This window comes from Cydia pomonella, chromosome 2 (genome assembly GCF_033807575.1).
Source record: "Cydia pomonella isolate Wapato2018A chromosome 2, ilCydPomo1, whole genome shotgun sequence".
Lineage (NCBI taxonomy): Eukaryota > Metazoa > Arthropoda > Insecta > Lepidoptera > Tortricidae > Cydia > Cydia pomonella.
This window is the reverse complement of record NC_084704.1, coordinates 17224969-17237535: the sequence shown is the minus strand read 5'-3', so window position 1 is coordinate 17237535 and position 12567 is coordinate 17224969. Positions and strand designations below refer to the sequence as shown.

At 36.1% G+C, this 12567-nt stretch overlaps 2 protein-coding genes across 2 annotated transcripts; one reads left to right on the top strand and one right to left on the bottom strand.

The window, feature by feature from the left end:
- The first annotated feature begins 151 nt into the window (after window positions 1-151).
- Window positions 152-6626, top strand: LOC133534540 (gamma-secretase subunit Aph-1). The gene is made up of 3 exons (XM_061873706.1): window positions 152-548; window positions 1302-1475; window positions 5630-6626. The coding sequence occupies exons 1-3, from the start codon at window positions 327-329 to the stop codon at window positions 5954-5956; spliced, it is 723 nt and encodes a 240-aa protein (XP_061729690.1). The 5' UTR covers window positions 152-326; the 3' UTR covers window positions 5957-6626.
- Window positions 6516-8645, bottom strand: LOC133534542 (uncharacterized). The gene is made up of 4 exons (XM_061873707.1): window positions 8582-8645; window positions 8360-8543; window positions 7934-8044; window positions 6516-7211 (listed from the first exon to the last, which is right to left on the bottom strand). Exons 2-4 carry the CDS (start codon window positions 8437-8439, stop codon window positions 7013-7015), a joined length of 390 nt encoding a protein of 129 aa, XP_061729691.1. The 5' UTR covers window positions 8440-8543; window positions 8582-8645; the 3' UTR covers window positions 6516-7012.
- Between the last annotated feature and the right edge of the window lie 3922 nt (window positions 8646-12567).

Sequence of the window (12567 nt, the reverse complement as noted above, 5' to 3'; positions counted from 1 at the left end):
TGTTAGAGTTCTCGTGACACAGCTGTACTGGCCCCATTCTTATTGCCCGTAAGGCCCGTCTATCATAAATGACATGACAATTGTCGTAATAAATAAAAAAAAAAAAAAACATGACAATTGTCAACATGACGTTTGAAGTTTAGTTCAGTAGAAGTGGCTTGTTGCGATTTTTAATGACTAATATTATCATAAGAATCTGTTATTTTTAGTAGTTTTCAATTCATAACTTCAATGAATTGAACTATATAGCGTCAGTAATTTACTATTAATATAGTATTGATAATTTTACTTTATTTCAAGTGTTTTCAAAGTAAAAGTAGAGCAAAATGACTTTCGCCGAATTCTTCAGCTGTTCCCTGCTGGCCTTTGGGCCACCTCTCGTAATGTTCGCAATGACGATCGCCAATGATCCTGTGAGGATTATTATCATGATCGCAGCGGCGTTTGGATGGCTACTGTCATTCCTGTTATCGTCACTTGTGTGGTTCGCTGTAGTGCCTTTAAGGACATATTTAGTGTTTGGAATGGTGTTTGCTATTATATTCCAGGTAAATATTATGATTAATTACCTTATTTATTATTATATTATGGTGTTACATAATTATACATCAAAATCATTTCCATGTAAAACACAGAATAAAGATAAAGTGACAAGAAGAAAACCTAAACTATTCTTAGATAATTTTACTCCCATTAATTACTATGGAGAGCAGACGTTTCAACACTTGGTACCTAAAATATTTAATGTGTTACCAGAAAAATTGTTTGCTGAAGAGATAAGCCCATGTAATTTTAATATTTAATAGATGATTGCCCACAGGAGCAGTAGATAGGGGTAAACTCATTATGGAAACCTATAAAAGTTGGCCTGTCTTTGCTGACCCTGAAGGCTAATTAGAATAATTATAATTAACTTTGCATGCTTATTTATTAAGTTAAAATAATACAGCATGGTTATATTCAACTGGATATCAAGAGCGAAACTAACTGCCAACAAACTACTTTGCAGTTTGGCAGTACTATTTTAACACCTATGTACCGTGTCATGAGAATAAAAATGATTAAAAAATATGTGTGTATATGATATACACGTTTCAGCTTTCAGCTGCTAGTGTATTAAACAATATACATATTTAATATAATAATAATATTTCATGATGCAACCACACTTTTTAATGGCAAGAAAATATCTCTTACTTTTTTAACCTGGTTGTAGCAGATATATGATGAAGATTAATAATATAAATAGTTTTAAAATTTTATCTTATCTTCTTAAAAAGTAAATAAAACTGTCATTACAGGAGCTCTTCCGCTATGGCATGTATGTGCTTCTCCGGAAGACTGAGGCTGGTCTGAAGGAGATCTCGGAGAATCACGAGATTGGCAGTAACAAGTTGGAGATGGCTTATGTTTCTGGGCTGGGATTTGGAGCAATGAGTGGTGCATTTGCTCTTGTCAATGTCCTAGCTGATTCGGTAAAACACTATAATTCTATTATATGTGCAACTTATGATGATCTCTTTTCACAGTTTTCTAAAAGTGTCATTTTCTTTTTGTTATACCATGTTAGTGGCAAACAAACATATGGCCCGCCTGATGGTAAGCAGTCACCCTAGCCTATCCAGAGGTGTTAGATGCACATTGCCGTCCCTTTAAAATCCAGTACACTCCTTATTTGACTGTTGACCCTCAGGAAAACCTCGTAAGGGAGCTCCCTTACTTTCCACAGCCGGAGCATCTGCAGGAAGAAATTGCTCTTAACCCGCAGAGTATGCGACCATTTAGGTTCTAGGGCGTGAGGGTGAAAACTCAGCCGACGATGAGTGGTGCGGTGATAGAAAGTGGTGTTGGCATCATGTCAAACTATTTTCAGAGCACAGCCCATTATACAAGCAGTAGAACACACACAAGGAGGCAAAGCTGGGCACTGTTAATCTGTTAACGCGTAACTAAAATTGCATTTTTTTAATTGTTGCGTTAGTGATCTTCTTATATGAATTGTTAGTTTGGGTTCTGGAAGTTAACGAGTTATAAAAATAAAAACCGGCCAACAGCGTGTCGGCCTACGCTTAGTGTAGGGTTCCGTATTTACCCGTCTCCGTCACAATACGGGGGAGATTATTGAAAGACCTAACATCACACACATGATGGGGTCTTGTAATGGATGGGCAAATACGGAACCCTACATTGATCGTGGCACGAAACGCTCTTCGCCGGGTTCTTTTTATAACCCAACCTAAAACACACACCATGCACCCAAACTAACAACTTATGTAAGTAGATTACCTACTATCGCAACAAGGGTTTGCAATATCCGTCCGATTTTATTATTAGGATAATTCGAATAATAAAATGTGTATTATCCGAATATTCGGATAATTATAAGTAAATGAAACAAAATATTGATTCCAGGTAATATAATTCGTAAAACTAGCTCTAAAATAAGCGTGGAGTTGATAACGGCTGTGATACTAGAGTGCCGTTTTGCGAAGTTAGCATCTTACTTTAAAAAAAATGCATAAATCAGCAGAACTATGGGCAAAAAAAACCACGACTATAGACCATTAAATAAATAATGATAAATAAATGGGGACATTAAGTTTCACAGACACCTTATAGAATGCTTTGAGATCACATAATCAGGCGGAGCCTCATGCAGAGTAAAAATAACACGAATGCAATTTTTAGTTTAGTTGTTAATGATTATTCGTTATAAACGTCCCTGTTTTTTTTTTTTCATTCATAGTTATTATCACACTTGGCCTCTGACTCGAAAAAAAGAGAACAAGCTCTTAGTGATGAAGACGAAATTCTGGTGGAAGATTCTGAGACCTATCAGAGATGAATATAGAAGTTGGAGGCGTAGGAAAAATAGGGAGCTAGAGCTACAGTAGCGGAAAAAATCTATCATATTGTGATTTTTGATTATTTTTCACTTGTTCTCCGTACATAACCAATTTACATAACCAGCACTGGGAGAGGACAATTTTTTCCTATTCCAAAACCGGGTTTTGTAATAGGGTTTTTTTTTCCTTATACATAACCAACGTCACAACGTCGTAACTTACATACAAAATTGCAATACCTATCTAGGTAAACGATTCACATATTTATATATTAGGTAAAGTTAAAAATTAGCGAGTCAAGTAATATTTTCGGTGTATGAAAACCATGAAAATTACATACTATAATTTCTGAAGATCAGTGACTTACGTAGATACATAACATAGAAGATAACTAGTGTACCCCTAGTGTACATTTGTTCGATAGCGAAACGTGACGTACGCGTTTGCGTTAAGTCTCATTTTGTATGGGATTTAGAAACAGCGCGACTAGCGGGACGATTTGGAAACTCAAACTCATGTTTTTCATACACCGAAAATATTACTCGACTCGCTCATTTTTAACTTTACCTAATATATAATATGTGTATCGTTTACCTAACTCGGTATTGCAATTTTGTATTAAGTTACGACGTTGTGACGTTGGTTATGTATAAGGAAAAAAAAACCTTTTACAAAACCCGGTTTTGGAATAGGAAAAAATTGTCCTCTCCCAGTGCTGGTTATGTATGGAGAATAAGTGTAAAATGTATGGGATAATAGGGAGCGTGCATGAACTGTAGGAGGCAGCACAGGAGCTGTCAGATTTTTGGCGCGAAGCGTAAATGTGAGGTTTATTGTTCCGATGTAGCCCACAAGATGGCAGAACCTACTATGCACAAGAAAACACTTGACGTGTAAATGTGCATGTTTATGGTTCCGATTCAGACCACAAGATGGCAGACCCTCCAACGCGCACGGTCCCTACTATATAGTGTTAGTATGTACTTTTAATGTCTGCATACTTGGTATACTTATTGGCCCGACGGCCATTTGTCCGGTACAAGGTGCTAAAGGTTGGTAAAAAATTTACTAACTTTTCTCAATATTCTCAAGGCTGATTTATATGTATGTTTTAGAAAACATTGTTAAAAATTCATAATCAACATTGCCAGACCATCTCCGCTAGCGATAACTATTTATTATTTAAAATATTGTAACTTTATTTATATTCTCACTCTTGATTTTTATATATGATACTTAGGGAACTATTACAAGCCATTTTTAACAGACTTCAAAATTTCAAAAGGAGGAGATTATCAATTCGGTTGGTATGTTTTTTTTTAAATGTTTGTTACTTCATAACTCCGTCATTTCTGCACCGATTTTTTTATTTTTATTGAATCTATATATATACAGATTGGTCCCGTTTTTGTCAAAACTCAGTTCTGATGATGGGATCCATGAGGAATCGAGGGAACTCTTCAAATGTGAAGAGCATACATATAGTGATTTTATTGTTTTCATCAACAAATCAAGCATTTACATTTAAAAAGTGACATTTGATGAAGTGGAACTGCTGATGATGATCAGAATGGAATTCTTCAACGACGCATAGTTCACGTTTGGCGATTTGTCCTCTTCGCTATGTTTGTGAAGCAAATTAGATTTTTAAGACAATTTTTTGTCAAGTCGAGTTCTGACGATGGAGGAGTCCATGAGGAATCGAGGGAACTCCTCAATTTGAAAGGCATATATATAGTGATCTTAGTATTTTCATCATCAAATCAAGCATTTACATTTGTAGTAGTGACATTTGTTGAAGCGGAACTACTGATGATGAACAGAATGGAACTCTTCAACGCCGCATAGTTCACGTTTGGCAATTTGTTCTCTTCGCATGTTTGTGAAGCAGTTAGGTTTACAAGGCACATTTTAGTCAAGCTCGAGTTCTGATGATGGATTCCATGAGGAATTGAGGGTACTTCTCAACTCTTTTAAGCAAACTTATAGCCATTTTTATTATTATTTCATGCATGGTGTGAAATAATTTATTTTAAATACAGTCGAATACCCTACTGCGGGTATTTTACCAGTCAAACAGCAAATCTGAAATGTGTCAAGGTGGATGTAGTGACAAACCTCCTTTTCTACATAATTAGGCGTAGGATGCAGTCTTTTTAATTTCATTGTATAAAATCCAAAATTAACAATAATCTTTCTTTCACCGGTCTCCCACATTGAAGTCGGTTTTTTTTCCTAAAAATTATTGTAGCCAGACCAATTGCAGGGGCCCAACCATCCCCCAGACCCACAGTTTCACACAAATACACATATATCGGGTCGGGGGGATGGTTGGGCCCCTCCAATTGGTGTGGCTACTTTCTAAATGTAATAGTAATAGTTCCGTGAGTAAGTATCATATATAAAAATCAAGAGTGAGAATGTAAGTAAGTTACAATATTTTTTGACAGCTTTAGAGCGTCTGGTAATAGTAACCGCCGGCGGAAATGGTCTGGCAATGTTGATTATAAATTTTTAACTGTATTTTCTAAAACATACTTACATAAAAATCAGCCATGAAAATTTAAGAAAAGTAAGAAATAATTTTACCTAAATTTAGCACCATGTACCGGACAAATGGCCGTCGTGCCTATATAGCAAGTATGCAGATATTAAAAGTACATACTAACACTATTACCCCATACATTTTATTTATGAGAAAATAAGTAAGGACTCGCGGCTCTGGGATCTTGCTTTACAACTGGACCACAAGTATTTGACAATAACCAGTGAATTTGTTTCAGGTTGGACCAGGCACTCTAGGCCTTCACAATGGCACAGAGTATTTTTTTGTTACAAGTGCTGCCATGACACTCTGCATGATCCTGCTCAACACTTTCTGGAGTGTAATCTTCTTCAGTGGCCTTGATGACAAATACTATCCAAAGATAGTCTGGGTTGTTGGGTCCCATTTTTTTGTATCTGGATTAAGTTTACTAAACAGGAATGAATTGTATGCAGCTACTATTATACCATCATATATAGTGCTGATAGTAACGGCCTATTTAGCGTACAGGTCCGCTGGGGGTACTGGTAGAAGCTTTTTGCAAAGCTTTTCCTCCAGAACATAGAATAAGAGTTACTAAGTGGCCCAGTGCCTATACTAATATGTAAATGATCTCGTGAGCATGATAACCTGGCCTGAACATTTAGATGTTGAATTTCCTTCGCGTCTATTTTCGGAAGTACTAGATTCCTTTTAGGTATTAGATCAGTTTTCAATTAAAACAAGAACATGTTTTCTGACGAAAAAATGTGTTGGGGAGAATGAGTACCCATAGCACCATTACCTACCAATATCCTTCCTTCAAATCGGTTGGTACTCCTATTCAGAGAACTACTGTTGGGGTTTGTATTGATACAATGTCTGAATTCATAAATATACTTTTTAATTTAATAATATTCTAATGTAAATAATCCATACCAAATCGAACCATGTTAATTTATTTTATTAGCATCATGAAATATGCATAATGGGTTTGTGTTTACCTTAAAATACTATTAACCATTTGATTGGGTGATGATATGTATTCAAGAGGAATTTATTCCGTTTTAACAAGCCAATGTCTACTAGACGGACAATAATGAAATTAGTAAGATAGATAGAAGAGGTAATAAAACCTTATGAAATAGGTTTAACATTAATTTATTATACATTCATTCCCTTAGTCTAGTTTAATTATACAAATTGGACAGAAAATTATTAATTATAACAAATAAAATAAAACATACTAAATACCATTGCTTTCTTTATTTCTTAAAAATACTGTTGTCTCAGAACTCAAAAGCTGAAACCTACTATATGTTATATGAGTTTCCAATTTCCGCACATAATTATTTTAAATAACAGCGCATTGTACCTAATGTCTACTTGGAAAATAAACTATCTTTACTAACCTAGTTGCAGACTAACTTAAGTGATGACATAATAGATACCAATTTCGTTAAAAATAATTATTATGTCAAAGGATAAGGTGATGCTTTATAAGTCACATAAAGATGACATGTCAATTCTAGCTATATGTGCACTCTGCAAGACTTTAAAAATCTGAGGTGTGTAGATTTACCTTTCCTTGAGGACATGCCATGGTGACAAAGAATGAATAAACAGTATTGCAATTGACTTCTTATTCCTGGTCAGTCCCCTCCTCGGCCAATTGTGCTAGTAGTGAGTCAATGGTCCAGACAGCATCAGGAGCTGACTGGACCACGGGTACACGCGCGCGCAGCGCCGCCAGCGCGGCCTCCACGCCATCCGCGGAGCCCGAGTATCCGTCGCCTACGGCAGCCAAGGTGTTCACGGTTTCGCTGTCTTTGCCATCCGAGCTGGAAGACATTTATCTTTAAATTGCATTGAAATGTTATTAATCTGAACATGTACCTATAATATGAATAAAGACACAGTTAATACATTTTATGATGGCATCAAGGTGATGTGATAATGGAGCCTGGAGATAGGCATTGTAACTCTTATGACAAAAACTGAAACTTCATTGAATTGATGTTTGTTAGCATTGTCTAGATAAGATTCTAGAATCTACATGAATATTAAATTAAAGATGAAAGAAAAGTACCTAGAATTGGTGACAAAAGCTGGTATCAAAAATGAAATGTCTGTAAACAGAACTTATTCTTTTGTATATGACATTGTCAGGGGTTCCCAAAGTGTGCGCCGCGGCGCCCTGGTGCGCCGTAGAAAGTAAAGAGGGGCGCCGTGAGTTCTATCATTATCCGAAACCACAAATATTCGCGGGTACCTATTCGAGCGCTCGCATCGGTAAATAATATAGCGTCGTGTCACTCTTTTTCGACCGTGATTTTAAATTTACAAGGGCGCCGTAGTAAAATACTAAACTTGTAACTGCGCCGCATGTTGAAAAAGATTGGGAACCCCTGGTATATGACATCCATTTCAGATTACAAGTATAATTAGGAGACCATTTTTCTTTGCCATTTAGAAAAAGGGAATCAATGTTTGCAGCAAGCCCTCTTAACACATCTTTGCAAGTAACACAGTAATGTAATAGTTACATGGTTCATAAACTTACAGAGGTGGTTTGGTTATCTCCTTTTCCAAAATATCCTGCAAGTCATCCAGGTCTGGTATAGTTGGTATGTCATCACTGGACTCTGGTGAATTCTTCGGAATTATGAATTCTCTGTAATAAACATTTATATATATTAAAAAATATATAAAACAGTACTTTATTCAGTGCTATTTTACAATTTAAAACATAGTTAAAGTAAATGTGATGTTTTCAGGCAACAACATTATTAGTTGTTAAGGTACATTTCTAAAAGAACCTATGTTTGTCGTGAATTATTAATTAACAATAAATATCGAAACGGCCGAATACTAGTTATTTATGACAGTATTTACAAATTTAAATTCTTCTAAATACTTTGTATTTATTTCTCGAAGAATACGGAAATACTACAAATAATAGTTATATGATTCTATAATAGTTGCACACTTCGGCTCAATACGGGCTCCCTCGGTCCAAACTCCTACCATCTTCGGTTCCGGTGCGTTAGAGCTGAATGGCTCGTTCATTTTGAAACTTAATTTCGAGACCAAACACACCTCAGATATTTAATGTTAAAACTTTTAACACTGCAGCAAAGAGCATATAATCACTACGTTTTAGCACTGCAGCAAAGAGCATATAATCATAATCACTACGTGCACTGCAGCATCATAATTAAAAAATGAATCTATCAAATTATCTTAATTGTTTGTCACTTGTGCCAGACCGGACAAAACCGAAGATTGACAGCGATTCAGGGCCATAACCGCGAAAATCACTCTAAATATAGATGGTCAAACCAATTTGTCAGTAAATAAGAACAATAAAAACTATACTCATCCTTTTCTTTTGGATGCTAGTACTAGTGTAAGACAAAGATAGTATGACTCACTCTGTCTATGTTTGAAATGAGATAGCCCTTTGACAGACTATACGTCTTAGTACTCTTAGTGAGAGTAAAGACAGAGAAAAATGCCCGCAATTGACGAATTTCGATTCTCCCAGTAGCCGCCCTGGGTCCAATTATGCTGTCCCTTTCTAATGTATGGCACTATCCCTTTCGGCCATTTAGGGTTTCGGACACAGATTGTTTCGGACCTGGAAAATAATGCGGATAGTGTATATTGGCCAAAGAGTGTGTCTACATCATGGGGATATAAAGTGGAGCACGCTCTAACTTTTTTGTCAAACTAAATTGAACCTTATCAGTGAGGAAGGAAGGTGTTCTTACCAGACTAGAGAAAACGGTCAACTGGAGAAGGGGCGCAGTGTCTCACTCGCACATGTTGCCAATGTTAAAAACATACCATTGTGGTAGTATTTAAATCAATTACACTCACTGAAATTAAATACCTTCTTATACAATTTTAGTGCACAGTGCAGTTGATATCTTTTATTCAAAGGAATGTGGCCAGATCGCAATCTAAAGGCAACAATTAGATCCTGCCTGTTCAACTTACAAAAAGAAAACCATGGGGCTCGAGGAAGTGAGGGTTGGATCGTTTTGTACCATATGCCCTTTGTGCGAGATCTTTCATCGAAATATTCAGACCACCTGTTAAAGCACATATTCTTGACTTTGTATAGAATATCTGTAAACCAAGTTAACCAAGGAACAGATTTGTCAATTGACATTTCATTTTGAACAATAAGGTACCTTTTCCGATTTCAGGCCCGAAATCAGCCCCGATTTCGGACCTGATAACCTTTTCTGTTTTCTACATAATTAGGCGTAGGTAGGACGCTGTCTTATTAATTTCATTGTATGAAACCAATCTTTCTTTCACCGGTCTCCCTCATTGAAGTCGGTTTTTTTTTTATAAAAAAAGCGGCCAAGTGGGAGTCGGACTCGCCCATTAAGGGTTCCGTACCATTTATGACGTATTAAAAAAAACTACTTACTAGATCTGGTTCAAACCAATTTTCGGTGGAAGTTTGCATGGTAATGGTCATATATTTTTTTTTAGCTTTTTCATTTTGTTATTTTAGAAGTTACAGGGGGGGACACACATTTTTTCACTTTGGAAGTGTCTCTCGCGCAAACTATTCAGTTTAGAAAAAAATGATATTAGTATAGGGACTGCTATGCGTTGTCAGCATTCCGCGCGGCTACGGAAGGCCCGACGCATAGCTCGCTCCTTAGTTGTCTCCCGGTCGTGATTGGGAAAATACACGTATTAACCCTTAAATGCATGATTTTTTGTATAACTTTTTAATAAATTGAAATAGATGTGTCATGTTGTATAGATTGAGGGAAAAATAAAGAAAAAAATCATAGTATTTAAAAAAAAACATATATTTTTTCCGAAAAAGACTTGATGCATATATACATCACTATGCATTAACGTCTAAACGCTAAAGAACATATTTAACAGTAAAATTATAATCTGCAATTTATTATTACATTTGTTCTCGTATCTTTATAGCACAAAACAAATAACTTAACGTACAACAGATAGACTTCACCCCAAATAGCATTCTCCACCAGTCAACCTTTGGGCAAACAGAAAATGTAATAATTATATACCTATGTCTTTCCCGTTCACGGAACAATGTAGCTTTGCGAATCTGAATCCGGCCGAATGCTCATGACTAAGTTTTTCGAAATAAACCCTAAACAGGTTGAGCTACTTTTGGCAAAGTGACCCGTTTAATAATAATGAACATGTTTGAGACTCACTGGAGTTTTCTACATAATATTATTGATGGAAATATGTAAAACAGTTATTTCTTGGATTCAAACAAAGAGGCACATTACATTTTGAGCAAGACCAAGATGTTGTCCCGTTGCAACTAGGTATTTTGCACCTAAGACGAGTAGCAATCATAGGCCAGTGATCAACGCCATCTTTTCTTACATCTACGCTTGGAAGAGGATGACTAGATAGTACCTTTTCGTTTCTTGGCTTGTAATTGTTCTTCGATGGAAGCATTACTTGGACGTCCTCTTTTGATGCCGTAAGTTAATCCAATATTGCAAAGGACATCAGCTAATTCATTGCGAAATTGACCAAGATTCGGTAGTTGTTTCTGAGGAACACCCTTTGCAATGCAATTCTTCTTCATTAAGATCCAGGAATTTATTACGGCCAAGTCCAAAACGTGATAAAATAATCGTAAATACCATTTACGGCTCTTGACCCTGACGCTATAGCGGCCTAAATAGCTATCCATTAGGTCCACACCACCCATATGCATGCTATATTCTTGCACAATTTTTGGACAAGGTATTTCCACTCTTAGTTTTTGTTTTTTATCATAACGTGCAGTTTTTCCCAAGTTTTATCTTCCTAAGTAGGTACCTAATTGTAATTCCACTATGAAACTTTTATTGTAAATTTAATATTATACTATATGTACTTTAAAGGGACTTTTTACTTTAAGGCCCCGGATGCCAATTTATAAGAAAATTATTCTAAAACTTTTCAATGACTATACAAAGAACGAAACAATAAAGTAAATTCTAATACAACCGATTTTGCATGGTGATGTATTTACGCATCACATATAAAACACAAATTTTCGGAAAACTATACTATTATTATCAAACCTGTTAATAATATACATTACACTTACCTTTTATCCTTTTCAGAAATAATTTTTACTTGCTGTTCTTATAAATATTTATCAATAAATTTTGAACTTGTAAATTTCGCGGCAACCAGTGTAGCAACTTACGCGCCAAAGATTGAAAATATGACACTACAGAAAAAAAAAACTATCAAAAGTTTATGGGTGCGTTCAGAATCTAACACGTAAACGTCACATTTATTAAATAAAAGTAATAAATGTGATTTTGGATAGCTGCATATTGAGCCACGGACCATCAAATATACGATGCATATATACATCATTATGCATTTAAGGGTTAATTAAGTACTGCCGCATTTCTTATTATATACTCCCAGATATCCTATAGTGGTGACCCCGACTGAACATTAATTGAGTGCACCTTGAACTTTTACGGCAGTGAATTCTAATATTATTTTGCATACAGACTTAAGAGCAATTCCTAGCTGAGCAACTTTTCAAATCTCGAATTTTTGAAGCTATGTTTCTGTCGCGCTGCGGTGGGCGGGAGCGGGAGCTATCTAAGTGTGAGTGCGCGCACACAGACGCGAGACTCGAGTGCTCGCTCATTGCGCGCCGTTCCGTCAACATCGCCCGCGAGGCGGACGGAATTTATCCTGCGCTGCCCGACGCAAGTTGTTTTTGTTGTTATCACATAATATTGTTTTTTATTTTTATATTATACCTACTGTATCTATTAATTACCATATAGGTAGAAACTGCAAAAAAGAATGATGTCCCTGCTTCGGTCGTCGTCGTACAGTCAAGTGCAAAAATATGTATCGAAAGAATCGTCTCATAAATATGGTACTACGCTCTTATTACACTGGAATAAGATGCCATGGGACATATTTTTGAGTAAGATGTGTATACCCATATTTTAACACTTGACTGTACCTACCTATCGGTTTTTGTAAGTAGCTATAAATATATGGTTAAACTACAATCTATTTAACTTGTAGTACGATGGGGCTAAACTTGGGCCGTTTTATTGAAGAACGTATCGCAATGACAATCTGGGTAAAGTATGTTGGGATAATGCCGGACAATTTTGGGCCCAATTGAGAGAACTCGTGAGAAAATAT

Bases quoted from the DNA above. Each gene is read 5' to 3' on its own strand.
- LOC133534542 (XM_061873707.1), bottom strand. From the start codon at position 8,439: ATGAACGAGCCATTCAGCTCTAACGCACCGGAACCGAAGATGGTAGGA. The intron at 8,045-8,359 runs GTGTGCAACTAT...TGTTTATTACAG, and splicing joins GGAGCCCGTATTGAGCCGAA to AGAATTCATAATTCCGAAGA. The intron at 7,212-7,933 runs GTAAGTTTATGA...AATGTCTTCCAG, and splicing joins GAGATAACCAAACCACCTCT to CTCGGATGGCAAAGACAGCG.
- LOC133534540 (XM_061873706.1), top strand. From the start codon at position 327: ATGACTTTCGCCGAATTCTTCAGCTGTTCCCTGCTGGCCTTTGGGCCA. The intron at 549-1,301 runs GTAAATATTATG...CTGTCATTACAG, and splicing joins TGTTTGCTATTATATTCCAG to GAGCTCTTCCGCTATGGCAT. The intron at 1,476-5,629 runs GTAAAACACTAT...AATTTGTTTCAG, and splicing joins TCAATGTCCTAGCTGATTCG to GTTGGACCAGGCACTCTAGG.